We start from the raw sequence: 25,636 nt of genomic DNA on the forward strand, positions 1-25,636 counted from the left end.
ATTAACTTTCTATAAGATTAACTGTTATTTTTTAGAAAGTAAAACACTTTCAAATTTTCAGTAGCTTAGTGCCTATGCCCCAAAATTCAAACTAATTTGTACTACTTATAACTGCTATAATAGAAAAATCCTTTTCTCTAAGACTGGTTTAGGATTTCAAGCAGTAGGCTATGAAGATTTATTCTCTTTCATCTCAAATATGTATAAGGTATCACATCAGGAAGCAGTACAGAATTTTACCCAAAGCACATTTACATGTGCTTCATTCAGACAAGTTCTAAATGAGGCAAATCCAAAAGCAGCCCTCACTCTTCAACAAGCCCTCACAAACAAAAACCACAACCCCCAACACTTGTGGTCTTAATTTAGAAGAAACATGAATGAAAATAACAAGAGTAAATACATCCATCTACCTCCTTCCATTCAGTTAATTATTCAGGGCTGAATATTCCTCCTGAGTACTGTGAAAACGGAGTTCCTAGATCATATTTGTTTGATAAATGACAGCAACATCACACCCTTTACTGCTTTTGCATGATATTTCTTTTGTGGTGGGTATTTGAATGAGATTGCTAATATAAGAAACAAGACAGCCCATGCATAGACAGCTCCAGGAAAGAGGATCAACAGGATAAGGATGAAATCCCTGAAAAATGTTTGCAGAAAGGGTAATGAAAACCTTACGCTTTGGGATGTAATGCAACTATTTTCTATGTAGGATCTTCAGAACTTTCTACGTTAAGGTTTTTACTTTGTTCAGTTATGGAATACATATAAAACATACAAGGCTACGGCAGGAGATGTACATTTACTTGAATCTTGACAGTTGGTAGGAAATCAGGTTAATTCAGTCAGTAAAACTGAGTTCTCCTCCATAATAAATGACACTGCTTTCATCAGTCATCAGAGGTTCTGATGATTGTTAGGGGAAAATCAAGCACTCTTCTTTCCTCCCTGAACAGAGCCTAACTAGCCTGTACTTCCTGTCCTGCTGTCACCACTGTGTGCTGCACTTTCATCACCTGAGGCTGAATTTCTGCAAAGCCCCCAGAACATTCTCCCATGTAAGGGAATCCTTGTCTTCAGCTTTCAGTCTCTCCTCCAGCATTTGCAGCAACGTTGGGTTCTGAGAAAGGTAGACACGACCTGGTGCAAAAAGTGATGAAAGAACAGATGCTGAGATATCAGCTTATGACAGAAAAGCTCCCTCCTCCTTGGAAAAGTAAGGAGGATTGACCTCAATTTCTTCTTGACAAGCACAATCTTGTGCCAAGACCCGAATGAACCTGTACAAATGAGTTGTCTAGCAGAACAGTTGCATTCAATCCAGCCACTTGGGGCATTAGAGGCCCACACTTGCCAAGTCAGTACCACACAGAATCCACTATTCTTCTTTCAGTACATGCTTTCTGATCTATCACAGTTTTGTACACTCTAAGAAAAGGAGACATGTGCAAAGAGCTTGGGAAAGTTAGGTGCCCCACTGCTATTAACCTTAAATGGGTTTTCAATTCCTAGCAATAATTAGCTCCTCTAGTAGCACCAAACCAAGGGGTAATTTGGGACAGGCACAGATACAAAGCTGCACATATATGCAACCAGTTAGCAGTGATGCACAAAGGTTTATTCAGGTGAGGACCAGGAAGATACAAAAGCAGCTGCACTCACTACTGTTGCACAGCCCAGTAGCAGGTCTGCCTACAGGACCATTAATTAACAGGGACTTTTCTTCCCCCTTTTTTTTTTTAGCTGTCATGAAGAGACTGAAGAGTATTAAAGGCTGCATCTTGGTAAGCTCCCACATAAACTACAGATCATCAAAAGTCAAAAATGTTGAATATGCAGTGTCAAAATGAAGACTTTCCAGACACTGAAAACCTATTTTGAGTGCATGTAGCAGAAGACAGTGAGTCCCTATAGAAAAAGGGTGCAAATAAAGCTCTAAATTTCCATATGCAGTGACATGCAATTGTGAAGTGCCTATAAGCCAGCATTATATGAAAATGTTATCTTTTTTATCCATGAATCGTTTACCTTCTGCCATTGAAGCAAAAGCATTGATGAGCCTTGCCATATACTGTCTGACTACCTCACTCTTAGAATGTAGTAATATGAGGACAGTTTTCTGAAAAAGAAAGCAAACATTAATAACACTCACCAGAGGAGGAAAAAACAAAGTTAGTCTTCTATAATGTTTTAAAAGCTTCATTAAATTTTCCACAGCAAACAAACTTTGAATGCATATTGATATCTTAAATAATGTCAATATGATTTTAAATCTCCAGTTTCATTTTTATTGGCAGGGGTATGAGGGAGAAATGGAAAAATTAACAAATAAGCACATTACAGCTCCTTGGTTCAATTTGTTAAAACACCATTAAGCTCCACAATGTAGGGTGTGAATTACAACGAACCAATACAGTTATCAGTTAAAACTGATATCTAAAATTAATATTTAGTCAGCGATAAAGAAAGTCTTAGTTTTGTTGATGAACTTAAATGCAGTAATGTTACCTGAATAGGAATGCTTCTGTTTGACAACTAAGACTGTGAGAAAGCAGCTCAGTAACTTGCCAAGAACACCGCATTGCAAACTATTTTTAATCTGTTTTACTTCAGGCATTACTTATACATTACTTATAAATTTTATTCAGGCATTACTTCCCTCTTACAGAAATTTACAGGGAGAAAACCAGACCATTGATTTAATAATCCTTTAACTTTCCTAGTGATACAAGTTACTGTTGCAATGACAATGGGAGCCATAACATAACAAGTCAGTCCACTGCTTCAAACAACGGGGGAACTCAACTATGCACAAAATTCGCTATTACAAACTAAAAAGGTTGCACTTTTGTTAGCAATAGCATTGGATTATCAGTGACTTAACCTTTCAAAATCAACGCACCAGCAAATCCCCTTTCCAAAGAAAGGTAACAATCCTTTCCAAATTCATGGAAATCAGATATTCCATAGAGATACTGAGACTGAAGTCCTAATTTAGTTCTTATCCTAGATCAGTGAAATGGATTGAGTATTATCTAGGAGTATGTTATCACTCAAAAAGAGACGTAGCATCTGGTAAGCAAGAGTGAACTCCTAAGCAAGGGACTCAGCTTCTGCTCAACTCACAGGCATTAAGCACCAGGAGAGGTGACAAACTTCCACTTGTCTACAAGAACTGTATTTACAGTGAGAGCCCTTGTAATGCAAAGCTTTACCCATCAACATTTAAAGACTGGGATGCAGAAGTTAAACGTATTACATGGTTTTGGCACTACTACTTTCCCCCCGCTTTGAAAGAGCGATAAAATTTTCTGATCAGAACTTTATAGAATCAAATGAGCGATATCACATCGATGTTGGAAGAAAAACCTTTCCAGCTGACCTGACAGTTGCTGTGGCAGTCTAGGAGGTCATTACTGATGTAGGCTTGCAGCACAGTGTCTCTCTGTTCTCCAGGATATGATGTTGTCAAGCGCTAAAATAAATAACAATATAAATAAACCAGTCAAATAAATGTGAATTGATGACCACTAAAGATTTTAAATAGATGAGAAATCTCTTCTCACAGGGAGAAGGAATTCAACCTCAGTGATCTAAGGGAAAGAGATGAACTGGCCTGACCTCAGCTCAGCGATCCATTACAAAACTGCTGCTTGGGAGCTGTCATCACTTACCACTTCCATACAGGAAGGATACAGCATTATTTCCCATAAAGTTTAAAAGCCCCTCTAGTAGCTACAGATGTGGTGGTGCTTTACTACATCTGAGACAGAGTACTGGGTTAGAAGAACCACTGGTCAGCCCCCGCGGATGTTTTTTTAATGTGAAAATGGACATTGAAGCTTGATCAGAATTCCACTATTATCATCTTTCACGTCTGTCACTGTGAACACACCAGCTTCCTTTTCAGCAGGAAAATGTAACTTCCTGTTGTCACCTTTAATTCTCCTGAAATATTACATGATCTGAGTCAACCAAAAGGTAGGGTCTCGTAGAATACCTTGATTATAAAGGAAAATGGTGATTAGAGCCAGGTATTTCCTGGATACAGCAATATTTATATAATCTAAAACAGGGCAATACATGGAAAAAGGTACTGCCTAGAACAACAACAGCAATTTCTTTGAAAACATACCAGAAGTTACTTCCAGTGAAGATCCCAGGAATTCCTATCTGGCTTCCCTCAGATGAGGGGGACATTGCTACAAATAAGTATCTACTGCCTGGGCTTTCTTCATCATCTCAAGAGCCTTAGCAAGCTTCACTGACAAAGAGAGAACTTGTCTATAATGTTCGCAAAACAGATTTTAGTTCTGGATCTCTCCAGAAAGGACGTATTTATTTCTGCTGAGGCACTCTCTTACCCAGCGCAGAGCCTGCAGTAAGAAGGCCTTGAGACGATCATTCCCTGCAATCAAATCCTTCTTCAGCTTCTCATAATCCAAAGAGGGCAACAATGGCACATCCTGCAACTTCCTACAATGCAAACGGGAAAGACATTCATCAAAAATCTCTCTCCTTATTCAGTGCAGCTGATGTTACTGAGGCGAGAAGAGCCAAAACAGGAAGCCTGCTTCAGGAAAAGAGCTTCCACATTTTTACACCTTTGTTACTTTTATTACCATTACCATGTCAGAACAACAGACTTTGTAAACTTGCGCTTATTTGTTCGCCATTCACGCAGCTCGTTGACCATCACAACTTGCAGACACTAAACTGACAGCTAGCCAGGTGATGATCTCAGCTTTTTAGTGGCACAAACAGTCCAGCAATCCCCTTTTTTGCCTTGTGTGGACAAGGGCAAACAAGAGCAGCAGCTTGTGGCTTTTAGCACACAGTTATAAACAGACACAGTAACAAGGTGCAGCTCCAACTTCACCTCTAAACCCTCATCCACACAGAAATGACTTCTCCAAGGTAAAGGTGGTAGGCTGAATGGATTTTTACAGGCTGGACTATCCTGGCTTAACATAAGGCTTAATATAGGACCACTTTCCGTGTACCAGTACTATCTTGCTATTTTAAGTTTTAATAACGCAATAGAAGGTTCCCTCAACAAAATTATTTCCAGTCAATGCTTTAATATTTAAATATATTCCATTAAATGTTTTTTACTCTTATCTTCCTATCCTACTTTTCAAAACAAATTTTACGTTATACATATAATTGCTCCATTTAGTATCTTGTAAACAAGAGAAGGATCAAATCAGTGTCTTAAAAATTAAATAAAACTTTCACCTCAGATACACCATCTCTATTCAATCTTATAAGCCAAAATTTATTAAGTCAGTCACAAAAAAATTAAACTTGAAGCACCTAAAAATCTACGTTACTGATTCCCCCTTTTCCTGGATTTGTGAGAAGCAAACCAGTTACAATAACAGGACTGTACTGTGCGGAAACAGTGAAGAAAATACAGCAACCAACTCACAGGTGTGGAGTGGCAGATTTACCCAATTAGCAACATCCTCCAGAAATTAGGATGTTACTGAACCTGCTCAACAGAAGAATAGAGATCACACCATATTTGCATACAATGTTCACTGAGATCAGAGGAAGCACACAAAGGATGATTCCCATTTGCAGACAACTGACAGTATGCGTCAGTTTACAAACATCTCCTCCTCTACAGATATAAATGAAGCTCAGCAATAAATACTTACACAGAGGCTAAAGACGCTCTTAACATTGTGGAAGCCTGGATCAGAAAAAAAAAGAAAAACAGAAATCACAACAGATTAGTCCAAACTTCACACCAACAGTGTTACCAATGAAGTCCACAGTGAATTCTTTCACTGGGGTTCTGCAGTTCTTTTCCTATAAAACTTATGTTGCAAAATAGAAACACAGCTAAAGAAAGAGGACTTCAGTGTTTATCTTTCTCTTCCCTTAAAAGCGTTCCACAGGCAAAAACCTCTTCTGTTATGATCTGGCTATGTTCTCTTTACCATCATATTCCAAAAATGACCTACACTTGAAGCATTTAAAAAAGAAGATAAGTAAAAGGAAAAAAAGTGAGTAGAAACTACCATCTGAAGCCCACTGAAGAAGATGAAGAACTTGCTAAACGCATTTATTGACTTCAAAAATTTTGCTGCTAACATATGCAGCTAACATAGAACACTAACGTTATCAGAGTGCCTGTTGCTACTAATATATACCCCTATATATAACTATTAATATGTAAAGAAAAGACCATTTATTATAGTATGGATAAAACACATACAGAACAGCATGACATTTCTCAGTGGTTCTGCCTAGAGTAAGTTCAGTTTAAGCCTGGATATTTCCTTTGATGCAGTGTGACACAAAGCATATGCAGGCACCATTGCTGAACAGGTTAAAACTTAAAAACATCACCACTATATAAAAGTTCCACATAAAAGCTGTCTGCTTCAGCAAACATTTTTTGCTAGAGCTAATTGTAGGTGAGCCAAGAAGCAGCAATTCTGGCATAGGACTGCTTCATATCATCCATTCTGATGTCAACTACATGCCATATTCACAGAATATTCAGTGTCATCTCTTTGTGTTGATCTCCCTACTCACTTTCTAAAAAATCTCTCATTACCACTTATGACTTTAAAACCGGTCTTTTCTTCTAACCTAGCCTCTTTCATTGGGAGCTATATAATCGATGTCTATTGTCAGATTTAAAACTGCGGTATTTAGGAGACAAAAAGCATGAAATACCATAGAGAATATTGAATTACACTAGCTGACATATTCTTGAACATGCTACCTCATGGGTATCCTTCATAATACAAGGAACTGCTCTCTTACATGGAAAATAAGCTTATACACACATTGGAAAGCATTTTATATTATTTTTAAGTCAATGAATGACTTGTACACAATAGACAATTAACAGGTCATACACTTCAAAATTAACCTGTCTTGAAAGGAGTTCTCAAATCATACTTTATTTTACACAATACAAAAGTCTTCCAAAGTATCAGATTACCTAAACTGTTTTATTTTCATTTATTTGTATTTTCCTTAGCATTTTTTATAAATATAAGTAGTTAACTTCTGTTTAAACAAAACTGTTTTCCCAGTCAAAACCTATCATCTTGTACTTCAGTGTGCAATGAAATCACAGTTTTTGTTGCCTTCCTCATCACCCTTCTCCATTAAAGGAAATGGGGAAAAAATAGTACATTAAAGCAAAATAAATGACAGAGCCCTTGAAGATGAGAAGATGAGACAAAGAAGAGTATTGAGAAAAGAAATACAGCAGGCCACTAAAAGTAAAGAGATTGATATAAAAGCTTTCTGCTTCTCAGCAAAGTTTTTTACCCAGCACTGTTTTGCTGCCTTAGAAACAAAAACATGTGCTCCAACCAAAACCTAACCAAAGAATATATAACTGGTAAAGACACATGCACCCTCCTTCCACACCTATAACATTTTTTTGGCAAGTGTAAGATTTTGCAAGCTTTTGTAAGCTTCAAATTACAGAAGCTTCCAACTGGAAAGACATTCAGGTTTTTAAAAATCAATTAGATCAAGCAGCACAAAGTCCTATGAATTCCCAAATTACTTTTTGAGCCAGCAGATGGAGCACAGCAAAGCATTTAGCACACTTCGGCTCTGCAGTCTGCCCATGCCAAAAAGGCACCAGGCAGTGAGGCAGGCCCTGCACTGGAGGCCTGAGGGCAGCACCGCTGGGATGGAGAACTTTCTTGTCCAGCACTCACTTTTCTGATCAGACCAAAGTTTATCAGTCTAGAACCTGCACAGAAAGGAGGAAGCTCTCTGAGGCTTTTGGTGTTTCTGGAAAAGTAAACAGGATACAGTTCATATTACATCAGGTTCAATGAGGCAAAAGAGAACCAGGAAAAGTTTTCCAGGGCTAGTTTGTCCTTTATGCACTATATGTCAGAAATGGACTATGGTCAGCACCACTGATAAACAGAAATCATACAACCACGTTACAGGAAGAGATTTCTCTTGTCCACCAAACAAAAATAATTTCTCTTCGCCCACCAAAGCAAATACACTTGGGCCTCAGTACTTCCTTTTGCATATCACTAGGTAGTATTTGTTTGTTTACATTTCTCCTCTTTGGTAGGGATCTGAAATGTCCCAGTCTCAGGATATTTACCAAGTTACATATCTTTACGCAACCTAATCCCAAAAAGCTGTATTAAGCTCTAGTTCTTGATTTGCACGTTAGCTTTAACAAAAGGAAAACCACACCTCAAATACAGCCCAACAGATCAGCTCTTGGGCTGACTTACATCAGCATGCTTGCCTCATTTAAGATATATAATCTAGCCAGTGGAACAAAGTCATCATCTTCACCATGATCTTGTACACAACAGATCCAAAGCCAAGCTTCCACATGCATTACTTCTGGTGGGGGTGCCAGCTGAATCAGCCTTCATTCACCCCTCCCAACACATCGCTCCTGTGTGAAGCAAAAGCGAGAGGGTCTCAGGAACAAAAACCTGCCCTACCACCGAATGAATAACGAAACTCTTTGCAAAAATGTCTTTGCAGAACTTTTGCCATATGCTTTTAAAAATGGACTTCTATGTTGTAGATATGTGTAAAAATATGAAGCCTTTTAAAATTATTTTTAGGAACAAAGGAATACATTTAACTGAGGGAAAGGTTAGTACTGAAGTCTGGAAGTAGGTAGGACAGAGCCCATTTCAGCCTTTTGTTTTTTTGATCCTCACAGATCTGCTCTTCAGTTTCCTGGTATTCGTTCTCAAATGTAAACACTGAAGTCTGATATCTTGTCATTTCTGTGGCAATAATGAAAAAAACTCCAACTGTACTGTGGTTTTGATAGAGTGTGCATGTGGATGCTGGAAAGTTGGGACTTATTTGTAACAGCTGCTTTTAAATAACTGGAAAGTAAACCCATCAGCACTGCGCACTCAAAGCCCTCAAAGCCCTCTATGGAAAGTAAATTCTTAATATTCTTGTAAGGTTAGTAGAAACATCAGCAGGTTAGCAGAAACATCTTCATCTCCAGGTGATGAATCCAAGGCCACAGACTGAAAGGCAGACAGAGTGAAAGGCACTGCTGACAGATAACCTCATTACACACTCATCCTGTCAACCACCACATGACGCCTCAATCAGCCAAGGTTACAGAGTTCCTCTTCATAATCAGTTTTCTTAGATTAAAAAGCACTTAATTCCTCAGTATTTTCTCCCAAGCCCCTTTCCCAGTCTTACCTTTCCTGGAACAGGTTAAACATTAACTCAACTACTGAGAACCAGTATTCCTTAAATTGCCAGTGAGTGAAAGAGTATAAAGAACATGGGGCGTACATGACTCATTTGCAATACATGATTCTCAACATTCACAGACTTAATCTTGAACAAAATACTTTTCGTGCAAAACCTATCTTGAGACAGAATAATTTGTCATAGTTGAAACACATGCAAAAACTAGGTGTCCTAAGGAAATGAAAAGAAACAAACACAAGGAAACAACAGCCCAAGCATAGATCATTCTGGTAGGATCATGGGGTATGACTTATATTTGTGTTGGTTCTTGCCAAAGCCAAACCAGGTGCCATATTAAGTCAAGTAATTCTGTCACAATGCAGATTAGCCACAGATGGCAGCCCTTCATTTTTGAACGAAGCGAGGCATGAATGCAAACAGCACGGAATGAAACAAAGAAGTTCAAAGGGGGAAAAAATTATAAAAGAAAACAGATGTATTTCATGTGCAAGCCAAAACGACAATTGATTTTATCAAATACTGTAGCCCCGTATTCAAACCAACGCGACTTTGCTATTTGATGTATATATTCATAATACGCTAAAGGCTAAAGCTGAAAGCCAGATTCTGTCATCAGTTACCACTCTGTACTATAAGAAAACGTACTCTGAAAAAGTACTATAAGAATTCAGTGTAAAATCAGTGCAGGTTCAGAATAACCAAAGTTATGTAACGAATACTGTGAGCAAATTTGTATATATCATTAGCACTCACAAATTTATGTTGAGCTTATTTGTTACATGCTAATTACAACAACACTGCTACATGCAGCCTATGATGGATTAGATTCTGAGCTTGTGTAACCTGGCAGGTCTACTGGGGCTATGCAAATTCATTTCGTAAGATGATCTGTGAATGTTTTTAATTATTTTTTGTCTTACTTATACTAGAGATATGCTGTTATGAAAACTTCCCGCTTACCATACAAAACAGGTTCTAAGACATCTAAAGCATACATAAAAGTCACACTGTAATACTATGTGATAATGTAACGACAAGACATAATGTCAGAAAAAAAGTATAAAATTATATAAACAGTGAGGGGAAGCTGGAAGCTATCTGTGTATTCAAGAAATATCTCAGAATTAGCATCAGATAGCTTTAAAAAATTTTATGAAGAACTCTGCATTTAAAGTTACTACTATCTACAATTGTATGAAGTTACTTGTATAAGGGCAAAACTTTTCATTAGCAAAGGACATTTAATTCATAATTGCTCATTTGTAATCAACTTTTCTCAAAATAGACCATTATGAGGGAAGAAAATGTTAAACATCAAGCAAGAGGTATCCCTTATGATCATTCACATCATCAACAGGAATAGATCGATTGACACTGGTGATGTTTTAACACAGGTTAATGTGGATTGTATTCTCTTTATCAAGGTAAAAAGAAGCACAGAACATAAGGAATAGTCCGCTGCATTCAATAATGCCATGACTATTTCTCAAAACAAAATGTTAAGCAGGAAGTTGAGTGCCCACAGGGGTTACTGTAATTCCAGGTGATGAATACTTGGAAAAAAAGTAGGTTTTCTCAAAGGGTGAAATCTTGTTTTACCCAAAGTGATCAAAACATAAATATGGATTATTTTAAAGCAGAATACTGACTGACATTTTTCAGAATTGGTGTCAATCACTTTTATAAATTGATTACATACCAAGTTAGTTAGAAGTAAACTCATTTCCTCTCTTTGCAAAGAATGCACTGACTATGGGCAAAATTAGATACTTATGGTGTACTTGTAATACTGCCAGAATACAAACTTCCATCTGGGTTACAGAAGTCACAGGCAGTTCGCAGAACACTGTTTTGGTTTTTCAGTTTTCGGTGAAAGAGGTTCCATTTTAATTGCATGATAGAATTTTATAATCTTTACCAGAGAAAGTGCGCTTCACTTTAGAAATTAAAAATAAAAATACGTAAAATATGATGCACCTCTTAAGAGTACAACTCAATTTGCTGTATTGTCTTAATAATAGTTACTTGCTTTGTCAAAAGGTGTTGTGAGATCAGTTGGTGCTGGCACACTTCAGACATTGTACACTATATACACTGATGTTCATGTGGAAGAAAATTGCTTTCTGCATGCTATAAGGAACTCATTCATGTAACAGAGTTGTGGACAAAGCTGCTCTTTTGTTGACATGCTGTGTTACATGTATTACAAAGCCATAAGGTTACTCAGATCTTCTGTTCCATTCTCCATGCAGAAATTCCAAGCCTTGCACATTTTTCGGCTCTTCATAAACCATACAGTTAATGCCATGACAAGTTAAAATGCACAGAAAATTGTTACACATTGTGAAATGAAGAGAAATACAGAGTGTGGCAGATTGAGCAGGCAACGTTAAAGGATATAAAGATATAGACACTTACATATCCGTCATCACAAGGGCTCATAGAGTAATATCCCTTTATGGGCAAACAGGCACACATTAAAATAAAGAAGATTAAAAAAACTAAGTTAACAGAAATAAATCACAGAGAAATGCACAGTTCTAAGAAACCAACAAATAAAAAATAGCTAAAAATTAACAGACTACTAGCTTTGAAAATAAAAGTATAAGCACCTTCTCCCAATCCACATACTTGTATGTTTTAGGACTGTATCAGTGTGTCTCTTTTGTGATGTATTTACAAGTTCTCCTTTCAACACCTGGCAAGCATATTCTTGTCTGCACAATATTCCATTATAACTGTCAGTTAGAATAACTACATAGCAAGCACTGACACATCTATGTGAACATACGACTTCTGTTGTTCACTACACTGAAGCAACTAGGAGAGAGATACCAACGAACATGATGTCAATCAGAAGACCTCAGCTTCTGAGAAAGCAGCAGCAGGTATTCTCCATACTTGCTTTGACTAGAGTTTCTAAGCAGCACATAATGAAAGCTGAGAGACACAATTTAAGGTTTCAGCAGCGTTATCAATTAATTCCTCAACCCAAAAGGCTCCAAGGATAAATTAAGAAAAAGTCTCTGGAAGGAAACCTAAGATTTAGTTACTAAAATAAAAGTGGTGATAATTCATGGTTTCAGTAGTTTAGCACAAAATATGCCATGCCCTCTTTAATTAGACTAAAACATTTAACTTAGAACAGTTTTGTATCTCAAAATAACAGTCTTAATTCAAAACAAAAGTACACAGTTCAACACAATGAAATAAGACCAACATTAAGCATTCTGCTTCTAGTCCTGTATGAACTGGCCAATACTTACTTTAGAGGATATATTTGTGCAGATAAATAAGCACATCAACACTGTATTTATTAGCAGGTTCCTCTTTAACAGACATATACAGCCTTACACAGACAGTATAAGAAGCTTGCCACTCCTCACTGTGAGCAGAAAATAAAGTTCCTTCTATTCTTTAACTGATTTTTAAAATCTGACATTATTCTTCGTATTACCATCACACTCAGAATTCCCTGATGTGAATGAGTATTTTAACTTTTATGGTGTTATACACACATACAGACAGTTCCTGGTGAAGAAATTTAAAATTAAATTTAAGACAAAGGACAACAATACAGACTAATATGCAGGAAAAAGAAACCAGAAAATAACGTATGTCATGATGAGAGGACATTTCAACACACGCATGACCTCAGCCAGTGAAAATGTACGCAGGCATCAAGACAAAGATGACATTAAAGGAAAGTTTCAACATTAAAGGAAACCACAAAAGGTTGGATCAGATGACTTTTCAAGGTCCTTTCCAACCTGGGCTATTCTGTGATTTGAGGACAACAACAGGAAAAGTTTATGGAAACCCTTACTGATGGTAACACCTTACCTTTAGAGATTAGGAATTTATGCAAACAAAAAAACCTGCCCAGGTTGCTACAGGTAGTTGTATCACCTGCAGCAAGTTGTGAAAAAGGCATCATATACTCTATCAGCAGAAAACAGGACCTTCGCTTTGCTTAAATAAAGAGGTACGTTTGTTTCTGCTTTACCGTATATAAGAGTAACATATAAGAATCAGACCATGGAGAGGCATGGAGAAGACTGGTATATTTCACCCTAAGAAAAGCTTGCTTAAGGTAGATGCTGTTTGCTGTAGTGTGCACATTATTTTTAAATGAAAGAGTTTACATCCACATGGTGCTTGGTGAATCCACTCTAAATGGTTCAGAGTAATAAAACCCCCCCCCGAACTTCTGTTACCCTGTCTCCTAGGTTTCATGTGGTCTGCTGGTGAAGAAAATTCTTTCACAATTAAGAAACAGAATACCTGCCACCAACGATTACAGCTTGATGGCATGTTCACATTTGCAGTAAAAAGTATTGAGGAAAAAAACAGCACAGAGCACAGGAAAAAAAGGAGCCCATGCCAGCTTTTACAGCTACTCCAGAAAATTAAAAAAATTCCTCCTTGATTACAGTCTGTAAATGACACCTTAACTTTACAGAAGAGCTAGTGCTTTTCTCTAAAAACCTATTAAAAAAATAAAATAAAAAGTTTTCCACAGCTTTAAGAGTTGTGCCAGAAGAGACCTAAAACTTTCAAGGGACATTATTTCATTCACCTAATTGTAGGGATAGGTAAATATACTTAGAATTAATAGCAGTAAAAATGTAATGGGCATTCATTCTATTCCACGACACAGAAGCAATATATGCAAACAACTATACAGCTTTCTAGTCACAGAAAAATGCTCCAGCAATTAACTCACATTGACTACTGACAGAAACTGCACATCTGAAGCAGCAGTTCCTGTTTTCCCTTTAATCCGAAGTTTAGAGAATCTTATTCCATTATCTCTAACCCAAGAAATTCCAGGAACACATACATGCTACTTGAATAAGAAAAACTACTTGTGGGTTAAGACTGAGCCTATGCTAGTTTTGATGGGGAACCAATGTACGGTGCTTCAGTGAGAAAAAGCCAGATGCCTCTTGGCTTCATGATGTGTATTAAATAGAAAATTGTAGGTATCAGAAAACTACAACCCATGCTTCTTCCTCATCAGGCAAATTATTGTTAGAAAGAAAAAAAAGAAGTAAAAAAGTAAAACTTATCTCAGGAGTATTAAAGATATAAGGGACTATGATACATCACTGTATTTAAAACTATTATTTTCAAATTTACCATTACCCATATCAGTTCTCTATCCAAACAGATATTAGAATGTCAGGAATCTGATTAAATATTCAAATGAATGTTTCCTCAGCTTCTCAGACCTGGTGCTCTGACCTCCTATTCTTAGAGCCAGTTTTTTTGCTCTGACAGTTCTCACAGGTTTCTTATCTTCCAATACAGGACCACACATGTCAAATGACATGATGGAAGACGAGAATAACATTCAACAGCAGGTAGGAAAAAAGCCTTATGGTAAAACAGGGCTTTAGAGAAGCCTTGGAAACATCTCCTGACTGTAACACAGTAGTGTGGCCTCTCTCTCACTACCTGCAGCAGATGCATCCTGTTAATGGATTGTAGAGCAGGCTCACAGCTGACCCAGGAGGTCACAGAGCTGGCAAGAGGCATGAAGTTGCTCTGCGAAAGAATGAGATCCAAGCCAGTTTACCAGAGAGCACAAAGCAACAGTCAACACCAGAAGCTCTTGCTAAATAAGATTTTGTGGGTACGATTACACTGGGAAAGTCTTTTCATTAAGAGATGTCATTGCCTCAGGTCTTAAAGCCAGTTTGGTGAGAAAGACTTGTTCTGGGATTTGTCTTCCCGATAAATGTTTCTTCCAGTATGAAAGGACAGGCCTTCAGCCATGTGGGGAGGGGGGCCAAACCAGGAAGCTGATGTTTGCACAATAACAGCACACATTACCAAGTGATACACGCTACCTTTATTGTAATTTCAAAGCCTGAGAGCTCAGGGCTTTATATTATACAACACTACTTTCCTGATGTTAAAAATTGAACACAGCATACAAAGCACTGGGAACAAAATCAAGTTTGCATGCAAGTAATGCTACCAAGGATGTAATCCAAGGTATACTCTTTAATTTCCTTGGGCAATACCTCATTTTGCTTACAGCAGTGGTACGGTCTTCCTTCCCAGTATAACTTAAAACTACCAGTGTACTGCAGCTGATATAACAGAATATACTGTACAGCTCAAGTACACATCTCAGAGAATAATGCAGCTTTAGCATTTTCTGCTCTCAGAACCTGCTCCCAAACCTGGATTGTCCCCTGAGTTGCACCAGTATATCTGACTGAACCCAAGTACTTCCTTTTTCCAAACTATGGGATGCATATCCACTCATCCCATAAGTAAAAGTGGTAGAAATTTAAGCATGCAGTAAGTAGTACAACAAAAAAGTAATTTCCTTGCTAATGATTTTCTTTTCTGCTCCCCTGTTTAGAGATAATGAACTGCCAAACCCAATTTATTTCAGGGTTTGGTCCCAATATCAGTGATGTCAGTGAGATAGGGACAAACCCTGAATACTCAAGGCAAAATGGGAAAAACCCACCCAAACCACCATATTTAATGCCTGCCAAAACTCTTTAGACACTGACTTTTTTCTCTTTTTAAAACCTCTCACTTATCTTGCCTACACAGTCACCTAAATGGTATGGATGAGCAAAGGAGCTGCCCTTCTGCTAGTCTCTTCCATCTGCAATTATACAGCTGACTGCCCCTTAGAGCAGGAGTTTTGTGAAATGGAGTAGCTGGAAAGACCACACTAGTGTCTCTGACTAGCCACGAGCAAAAAGGGAAGGGACTTTCCAACACAAATCCAGCACAGATGCTGCAAACTCATGCTACTGCTTAGCCTAGGTCACAATGCCTCCAGCTTTATTCCAAAACTTACACAAACACCTGAAACCACTTAAGGATAGAACTTTTAAATAATAGAACTTTTAAATAACATTTAAGTGTATAACAATGAGGTATTTGGAATCCTTGAAGAAAAAGTAACGGGATGCTATAGTGGCCTAGTGGCAAACAGTCAGAACTTGGTTTTTAGTCCATCCCATCTGGCTTCCTGGATCCACAGAGTCAGGGAGTGGTTAGAAGTATTTTAGGATGATGAGGAAGAAGTCTCATTTTTCATCTCAGAAGATGGGCTATATTTATTTTTTCTTCTTACACTTATTTATGTTTCTGCATGTTTGCTATTCATATATAAAACCAGAACTCCACATTGGAAATAAACAAGAAAATATGATCTATCAAGTGTGGACAAAAGGATAAGATGAGGAAACCTGGTTATTATGCAGTTAAGGTCTACAAGCAAAGACTGTGATTAGCCCTCCAAAACTTGGCTAACGCCTCAGACAGCCTGAGTGTGTAGGTCTCTTTATAGAAACATTAGATTTCAACCACAGTAGCTACTACAACCTCATTGTCAAGGAGTGACCTAAACCAGTCAAGAAACCCTTAATTTAAACAGTCTCAGTGCTATAGCTGTCCTGGTCCTTCACTAGAGACTTTGCTGGCACAGCAACTACCTCAAATAGTGTGGGTAAAGAAGCCATGAAGTCACACACAAATAGTTACACTAGTAAAGCCTAGTATAAAAATAGATAAACCGTGCCAGAAGAACACAGCTTTACTCAACTTAACCTGCCTAATTTGGGACAGAAGGGAGGCAAAAATTTACTTCCAGGAAGGAAAAAAATCCACCACCACCAAATCCTCTTTCTCTGACCTATCTGCATAGCTGGGGACTGTGCTGAAGGGGCCACAGTGGGTTAAGTATAGTGGCAAAGGTGCTTCTGGAGCAGAAATGCTTTTGGAGACACTTTTAGAGAAGCAGGAATAAACAAATATGATGCATAAGATAAAGAGTCATTTCACAGTTGAACATCTTTTAGTAGGAAACAGAGGAAATACAGTTGCAAGAGATTTTGAATGATCACCTAATCTGTCCTGAAAGATCAGCCAAGCATCAACCATTCCTTGTAAATGGTAACTGTCTACCTTGATCTCAAAAACCTCCAGTGACAGACATTCTGGCTGAAATACTGTGCTTATGCACTGCTGCTTACCCACTTCTTCAATGACCAGTTATTGTTCTTAAAAATTTTAGAAGTCTTTTTTCTCCACAGAGAAGGAAACAGATGCCTATACCTACAGGCTAAACTGTACGAGGACAGATGTTTATGCTAACACAGCATGTGATGGGGTACGGAAAGACCTATGCAGTCTAGCAATAATCCACCCAGCTTTTATCAGTGAAGACACAGCTTCAGCCACTTCTGCACTCTCTGCAGAGTAGACAAAGAAACAAATCAGCACCTTGCGTAAAGATGACACTCTTCTCTCTACCGACTTCCCAAAAGAGTTCAAGAGATCAGAGGATCAACTTATGACAGAAAGAAAAGAAATAATAAGAGTGAAACCCCAGACAAATGGAGCACCTTGAAAGAAGAGCAGAAAAAGAGAAGCCTTGATGCAAGCAGACAGCAGGAACAGACAGAAAGTGGTACACGGCTGTACAGAATGGATAATTTCAGTACATGGAAGGGGAGCTGGGAGATACATATAACCCCAACATCAGAAGGCAAAAATGCCGAAGACTACTGGGATACATCAAGGATTATCTTGGAAAGCCATCAGCAGGGAAAGAGGGAAGACCCCTGAAAATTGCTGGTTAGAAGAAAGATGGGGGGTGTGCACATTATGGGGTGGGAGATGGCATAACCATGCACCACGGACATGGTGTAAACCGGAGGAGAAAGGAGTGACAGACAGCCCCTAATGTTGAAGTAGCTGACAAACAGAGATCCTGGTTCCTTCCTGAAACCCTGGGATACGCAGCCTGCAAAAGCTGCATGGCAGCCATGACATCCAAGTCAGAGAACAGAGTTCTGACCATTAACATGGAAGCGAGGGCATTTAAACTGGCTTGAAGAGCAATGAGGAATAATATTTATCTCTGAAAATATTAGCACATAGAAAAGGGAACATTTTTATTATCTTCTCATCTTTCTGTAACGTATTTTCAAGAGGAACAAAACGTTCCTCATAGCGTCATTGTTATTACAAACCTTGGCTAAAATAAGGAGCAAGAATCTTACTTTCTTCTGCTTTTCCTTTGACACTTTACAAAGCTCTCCTACTAAAAAGTTAAGTATACACGAATGTCTGCAATGGCAAAAACAATAAGCACAGTTTGTGACTTTGGCTTGTCTTTGTAAAGCAGCAGCATACAACATTTTTTTACTAAAATGTTTTAAAGCAGTTTTAATGTCAATGCTTATTTGAAAATCTTGAACAAGATAGGTATTAAAAAGGTTGTACCACTGAACAGCTCTTACACTATCATTTAAAATTTCACACCCCCAGGGGCACAGTTTCACAGACACTAGAAACTATCCTAAGCTGGTTCTGCTGCTGGAAAAACACCTCCCTCTCCATTTAGGCAGAGCAGATTGAGCAGAACATTAATGGGCACAAGCAGCTCAGTACACTGCAGCCATCTGAAGAGGAAAAAGCAACTGGTGAAGAGGGAAGAAAATAACCCTAGGGATCCTGAGCTGCTTATCAATACGATCAAAAACCCTTAGATAGGGGGTGAAAGCCCATCATATATATTAACAAGGTGGTTTAGGTGTATCATCTAACCGCCCATCTAACAACTAGCTCTTACAAAAAAAGGGAGGTCCTCTCTTCCTCCTTTTTTCCCCCCATTTATTCTCATGATCCTGACTGATGCTTCTGCTTTAGCTGGCTAAGCCAATTCACTCCAGGGTTATAGGAGCATCATTGACAGCAGAAAGGCAACAGAGCATGTACCCAGAGCTGAGCAACACCCCTCCCACTCCCTTTTTTTTTAAGCTAAATTAAATTGGCCAAGATGTGCCATCAAACTGTACTCAGCACATTAGTTTTAGGGGGTTTGGGGTTGTTTTTTGGTTTTTTAAACATTCAGTTAGCATTTTACAGATACACAGCTGCGTGTTACCATAACACAGAATTAATCATACTTATGTAGCTATGACTGTGTAACTGTATCATTCACCAGCACATGAGATCAATAGAACCTTATGCATTGCCATATTTTCTTAGACATAAGCTTAGACACAATGTTTTTGCTTTACTATTTCACATTCATTGTTCAATATACAGCTTAAATGTCTTCTGAGACATTTACTGTAAAAATCCCAAACGTTAATACTTACAGTTCCAGGCCTTGTGAAGTCAATACTATGTGCTACACTTTGCCTCATCTGATTGCTAAACAAGCGAACACAAACACTTTGAAGGTACTCCGGTGTGATCTAAAAATTAAGAAACATAAATAGACAACAGGATTATATAAAACTTACACTTTCTGCCAAACATATGTTTCTATACTAAAGGTTGGTTTGGTTTTTTTTTGTTTTGTTTGGGTTTGGTTTTTTGGTGGTGGTGGGTTTTTTTCTTTTTTTAAAAGGGCAAGAAATCACACACCTGACACTCATAGATGCAAGAACAAGGTATATATTGCAGCTACGGTTCTGTTCAGAAATTAAGAAAACTGTAAACTCTCTTCATCTGGGAATAGTTACACTATTCACAAGACTAACGCTAAACACTTGCAGGGAGTCTAGAAGAAAATGAGAGTTTGTCCCACCTACGTTTGCAAACGGATTTTCCTCAATCAAGAGGTAACTTGTCCAATGGTAAGTATGAAACAGTTTTGTGCTTTAGACTTAAGACAATGATACGATGATGTGCTGTCTAGCTAAAGGGCAGAACTTATGCAACTGTCTTGTAAAGCAGAGAGAACAAATATGAATTACACAGTACAGCATTTTGTGTTTCAATGCAAAATATCTCAGCAGGTTTAGTTTTTTCTATTTGAGGAAATCTACACCACAATAAAACTGCTTAATTTCAAAACACTTCTCAGCTTCCCCAGAACAGACATGAGAGAACCGAGGTTACAGAAACACAAACAGGGACACTTCTGATATTCTGACCTATGGCAATACAACAAACCCCTTCAAATTCAGAACGTTGTTAACTTCAACATGATTGCACTCAATACCCAACTCCACTTTGGATTCAGAAACGACACAAACAAGATTCATAACGAAAGAGCACCCTCAACTGGACACGCTTGGGAAGGATCACAAGACTGCCCAGCACAAGGCTTACAAAGGAAATTAAACAAGCATCCGCAACAAAAGATAACCAGTGCCTGGTTCCTCCACCTCAGCAGGTAAGAGGATATCACCTTGGAGAGCACCGAAGTGTGAAATGAGAGGCAGCAAATGAATTACTATGTGTTTCTTGTTGCTACCGAAGCTCATGTGAGCAGGTACCTTTCCTAATCTTCTGTAAAGCAAAACACACACCCACAGGCAAACTTTCCCCTGCAGTAATGATGTGAGCAGACAGTGATCCCAGGTGCAGAGTAACAAACTACAAGATGTTCATGCTGATGACGGCAGGAAGGTACATGCTGACTTTTCAGCAGGCAGCACAGGAACTCCTAGGTCATTCTCCCTGAGAACAATTCACAGCTCCTTTAAAAGCATCTAGAGGCCACTAACATCTGCCATAAGAATAATTTTCTGGTTATACAGAAGTTATAGTACAGAGGCATGCTTCCAGAGAAGACAGCACAAAAGATGAAGCATTACATCATCTTTGTATAAAAAATATCCCTAAGAACATTGTACCTTCTTCGGTCACATACGTATAGCCCGTTTCTCACAGCGAATAATTCATGCAGTCCTACCCCAGTTTCCTTTACTAATTAAATCAGTAAATTCAGCTTACCAGAACAGGGAGTAAAGCTTTTCCCTCACCAAAATTTTGGATGAAGAGATTGCTTCCACCACAGTGTAACTTAAACCAGACCTGGCAGCAGTTTTAAATATACAACCACCTGTGATAGGCTTGATTGCAGTCAGTAATCTCAGAAACGCCCGCTAATCACTGCTGATGCCAAAGCTCAAAAGGGAGCTCTCACAAGAGATCCAAGATGTCTTGTGAGATGGTGATAGTTTCTTCAAGATTTGAGCCAGCACAATGCAACCCATCTTCTGCACTACCTTTATGCTAGTACTCAGGGACAATGGAACAATCCCTCACCTCTTTCAAAGTGCTGTGTTTCATTAGTAGAGACGGTACTTACAGAAATGATCATAACTACAAAGCTTAATTCACATTCTAGCATCCACTCTCTCTATATAGTTTCTTGGAGAGAAGCAAGTACACATCTGAGTCATCTCTTACCATCTTGCCATTGACTGTGGCCTCCAAGGAATCCACCAGCTCTGCAGTGACTCCAATGAGATTATGGTAGTCCGCCTGCATTTTGTTAAATCGTTTCAGGTAGGTCATGGTCCTGTGCTCAGATTCCACTAACTGTTGATGAAGATGTTGCAACATTTCTGTTGTGAGAATAATGAAAAAGAAGTAACATCACCTTTTCAACCTAAATGACAAAAAAATCCACAAGTATTTTTACTGCTCTGAAGGGACAGCTTCAACTGCTGTTGTGGAATTACTTTTATCTAAGAGGTAGAATTTCACTGCAAGAGTTAATTCCACACTACTAATATGATTTCATTTCATCGCAACAGCTACAAGTATTTGTTTTGCCTTAATTGCCCAAAGAAACAATTGTTTCACAGTTACAGCAGCAATACAACAACAACAAACATCACTGACTATATTTGTGAAGAAGATACTGTTTTAAAGATCTGTTGATACAAGATGTTCCATGTTAGAGACAAAATGAGACTGTGGGCATCAAATCAGAAGAATATATGACAAAATGCAGCTCAGACTTGGTTAATGGAACTTGGTATCTGTAGATGAGATTGACACAGTATCTTCTACGTTCACCAAAGTAGGTAAAAAAACATCACATGGAGCAACTGGGAAGGTCAAGCAGCCACTTCAAAGATAAAATAACAAAAAGGGAAGAATGACAGCACCCAGAGATTCATGCCAGTGTTTGTTAGATTACACTGCAAGGCTGAGTGTTTTCTCCAGTTAATTTACAGAGATAGACCACTGATATTTAGCTTATGTAGTGCTTCGCTTATTTTAAAGTAAATACAAAGTCTTCTGTCTTTTAAGGGAAATGGTAAAACTCTCAAAAAACCCACAACCAAACAACATTCCAGTTATTCAGTTCTTCATCTGCTATTGAAACACTTACTGGATTCTTTGAAGTTACTGGGAATTCTCTACTTCATTCTCTACTTCCACACAAAAATTTCCAGGTGTTTCTATTGTTTACTGCTTAATAGCAAGCTGTATTAGTTACTTTTAGTACTTTCAGTTTCTGAAAATAACTCAAATTTTTCTTTTATTTCTGTCTGAATTTTAAAAGAGTTACATTCCTGATCCATTTTTTTTCCTTCAGGTTCAATTACTTTAGAGACAAAAGCAGCAAACTAAGCACCAATCTGCATCCTCCACTCCAGTCCCAGACCAAGCCAAATTACTGTTCTACATGGAATCTGAGGCTGTGTACTCCAGCGCACATCTTCATGACTAGAAAAAACTGTGAAGGGGAGGTACAATAATCCTATTGTTACTGCTGATGTTTACGTAATTTGCTAGAACATTATGTTTTGAATTAGTTTGCTGGGAAGCTAGTATTGCTCTAGTGTTGTGAAAATGGCATCACGCCATCTGCAGAGACTGGATATTTACCATAAGACTTTCTGTTAAACAAATGGGCAGGAATCAGCCTGACTGCAGAGTTTTAGGCAGAAGCAGGACTCATTTTCAGAGATTCAAAATTTTCTGGGGTTACAGTAGAGCATTCCAAAGAGCCCAATATGACTCAGTTGAGACCCAAAGGGAAGAAAAACAAAGTAAGTACCTAAGATGCAAAATTGGAAACTAGAAAAACTAGTTCCTATTCCTGCCTTTGAACAGACTTTGCCCACGATCTTTGAGGAAACTATTATCTTTTTTCATGATTCATTACGTCTTTTCATGAAGATGTAGATCATATGTTCCTGTAACACAGAAGCACTGGGAAACATCACTGATATAAGATATCTTCGGGATCTTAATTTGGAGAATCTAAGCAGTACAAAGTTTAACCACACAGTTATGCTCTGTTTAAAAAAAATCCTCAGCATATAATACCTTGCAGCTATGATAAGCAAGCTCTGGAGAATTTAGGTGTAGTTATACAAACACTGTCCCTTGCCATTTGCTCTCTGAACTCAGGCACAAACGTCTGCTGACCCATGGAAGTTGGCATAGTGGAGTAATCTTCAGCACAGGGAAAAATATGGAGTGGAAGTCCTGCATTAGCACTACGGCTTATCTGGTAGAGCCTTCACAAATCATCTTCTACAATGGCGATCTAGTTATATTGCAGGTAGAGATGTACTAATCATGCACAAGTATCCAACAAACAGCTTCAAAAAGCTATAAACATACGGACACGAGACGCAAAACTGCCAGAAAAAATACTATTCAAATAAAACTGTAAATCTTTCATTACAAATTATCAAAGTCATTAGTTCTATGAATTCAGAAGTTGGAAATCGCTTTTAAAACTTGTCACATCTTATGGATTTCAGGGTTTCTGAAACAGGCTGCTTTTATCCCGTTTATATTAAGAGCAGTAGATGACAGAAGTTTATTTTTACTTTCAGAAAATTTAGCAAAATTATCTTTTTAATGGGATCTTTTAGAGAAAATGTGCATTAATAGACTTTAGCTATAAATAATTGACAATCCTAAAAGCAAGCATGGAATACAAAGAAGGTACCTTTTCTTCTGATCTGTATTTTCTCAAAATCTACGTGTTGATAATAATAATTTTTTTAAAAAAAGAAGTTATTTTACTCTTACAGCCTCCTCCCCTCTACGAATGGCTGCTTTCTGAGAGCCATTCTGCACCTGCGCAGGATTTGTGACTGATACCTGGTATCAAACTGAAATCAAGCTAACCTAATGATATTTTTCTTAGTTTCCAAGGAGGGAGCCAAAGACGGTGTGAAGTAACAATAGAAGCTGTGACAAGCCACAAATCCTGTTCAAATCCAGCAAAATGCACTTAAAACCCAAAAGATTAGAAGAGCTCCCAGTAACATTAATCTTGCTGAGTGTCAAACTTTTTTACAATTCTTTAAGCTGTTAAAACCATCTCAACTGCGATCAATATTCATCGACTTAAAAATCAGAAGAGTTAAGATATCTTCCAAAGACAACACAAATTATTCTTCTTTAATAATAATAATAATTCATTTTTTATTTTATTTTTATTCCACGGCCACCACTGCTAAACTGCTACCATAGCTTTAATATGATACATCTCCAAAACAAGATTATTTTTCTAAACTAATAAAGATTCTGAGAGCAACCATTGCACAAAACTAGCCACTCTTCAGCACTTTATTTCTTTGCCTAGATGAACAAATTGGAATACATTTCTATTTAACTGTGACAACACATTGGATTCAGAAATTTCCAGTGGACGTATTTAGAGCACGACTTTCACTCAGAGGAAAGTCGGAAGCACCGAGTCAAGAAGCATTCAATTTGCTTTGCTTTTCATAGCTCAGGGAGGAAAATTCCCAGTGATGAAAATCCATCTTCTAGCTACAGTCAGCAGGAAAAACTACATAACCAAAACTCAATGCAGCTGATGAATGCTAGTCTTGGCAATTAAGAAACAGGGCCAAATTTACCCCTTGCCTGTTACATTCAGGGATTATAAACACTGGTCTTTACCAAGAAGAGGGAGTCAAAGAGAGGAACCTCAAAGTCTTGTCATATCATGCATTTTTTATATCACTATCTTCTCACACATAAGTAATTTTATTAAAAAAGTAAAAGTATTTCATGAAAATTTCTCTTACTGAAAGAGCAGCAGGAAGCTTTCATCACTGACGTGTGGCTGACCCAAGTACAGACGGCTGTTGGAAGAGCTGGTCCTGTGCTGCCCCGTTACCCCCTTGCATTCCTGCCACATCCCCATAACCAATAACAACATTCATGCCGACAGACCAGGGAGCTACCACTCCACATAAAAATTAATATTTTGTTGCTTAACATGTTAAATCATTGCCATTTCAGTCAGGATTGGGCAAAAAGAAAGACTGCCTTTCAGAGGCAGTTCACATTTATGTCACCTTGCAGCAGGGATCAAACTGCACCCATAACAGGAATCAGAGTGTGACACAACACACTTAGCTTCTCCCTTTCCCTCTCCCAGACACAACCTCCAACACGGATCTATGCTTTCTACATATGATAAGCTTATACAGGGTGGGGGGGAAGCTCTGGACCTAACACCTACCAGATTCATTATCCATACATAGAGGAAAAGAGGAGAAAATAAAGGACAGAAGACTAACCTCCTGGTTTAGGAAGATACAGCATACAGTAAAGCTTGTGACTCTGCCAACTGAAGACACTGGCATTAGGCATCATCTGAACTACTGCATGTTTCTACCAGTCCTCATGCCTGCTCTCTTGT

At 38.2% G+C, this 25,636-nt stretch overlaps 1 protein-coding gene across 1 annotated transcript in view; it reads right to left on the minus strand.

Annotated features, from left to right (window-relative positions):
* The window catches only part of ARMC9 (armadillo repeat containing 9), a 91,207-nt gene that overhangs the window by 49,558 nt on the left and 16,013 nt on the right, over nt 1–25,636 (minus strand). The window contains 7 exon segments of the mRNA XM_080409342.1: nt 1,023–1,146; nt 2,035–2,125; nt 3,389–3,481; nt 4,371–4,482; nt 5,670–5,704; nt 19,365–19,463; nt 21,412–21,569. Of these exon segments, the coding sequence (XP_080265468.1) occupies nt 1,023–1,146; nt 2,035–2,125; nt 3,389–3,481; nt 4,371–4,482; nt 5,670–5,704; nt 19,365–19,463; nt 21,412–21,569 (712 nt within the window).

Source organism: Falco punctatus (assembly GCF_963210335.1).
Source record: "Falco punctatus genome assembly, chromosome: 13".
Taxonomy (NCBI): domain Eukaryota; kingdom Metazoa; phylum Chordata; class Aves; order Falconiformes; family Falconidae; genus Falco; species Falco punctatus.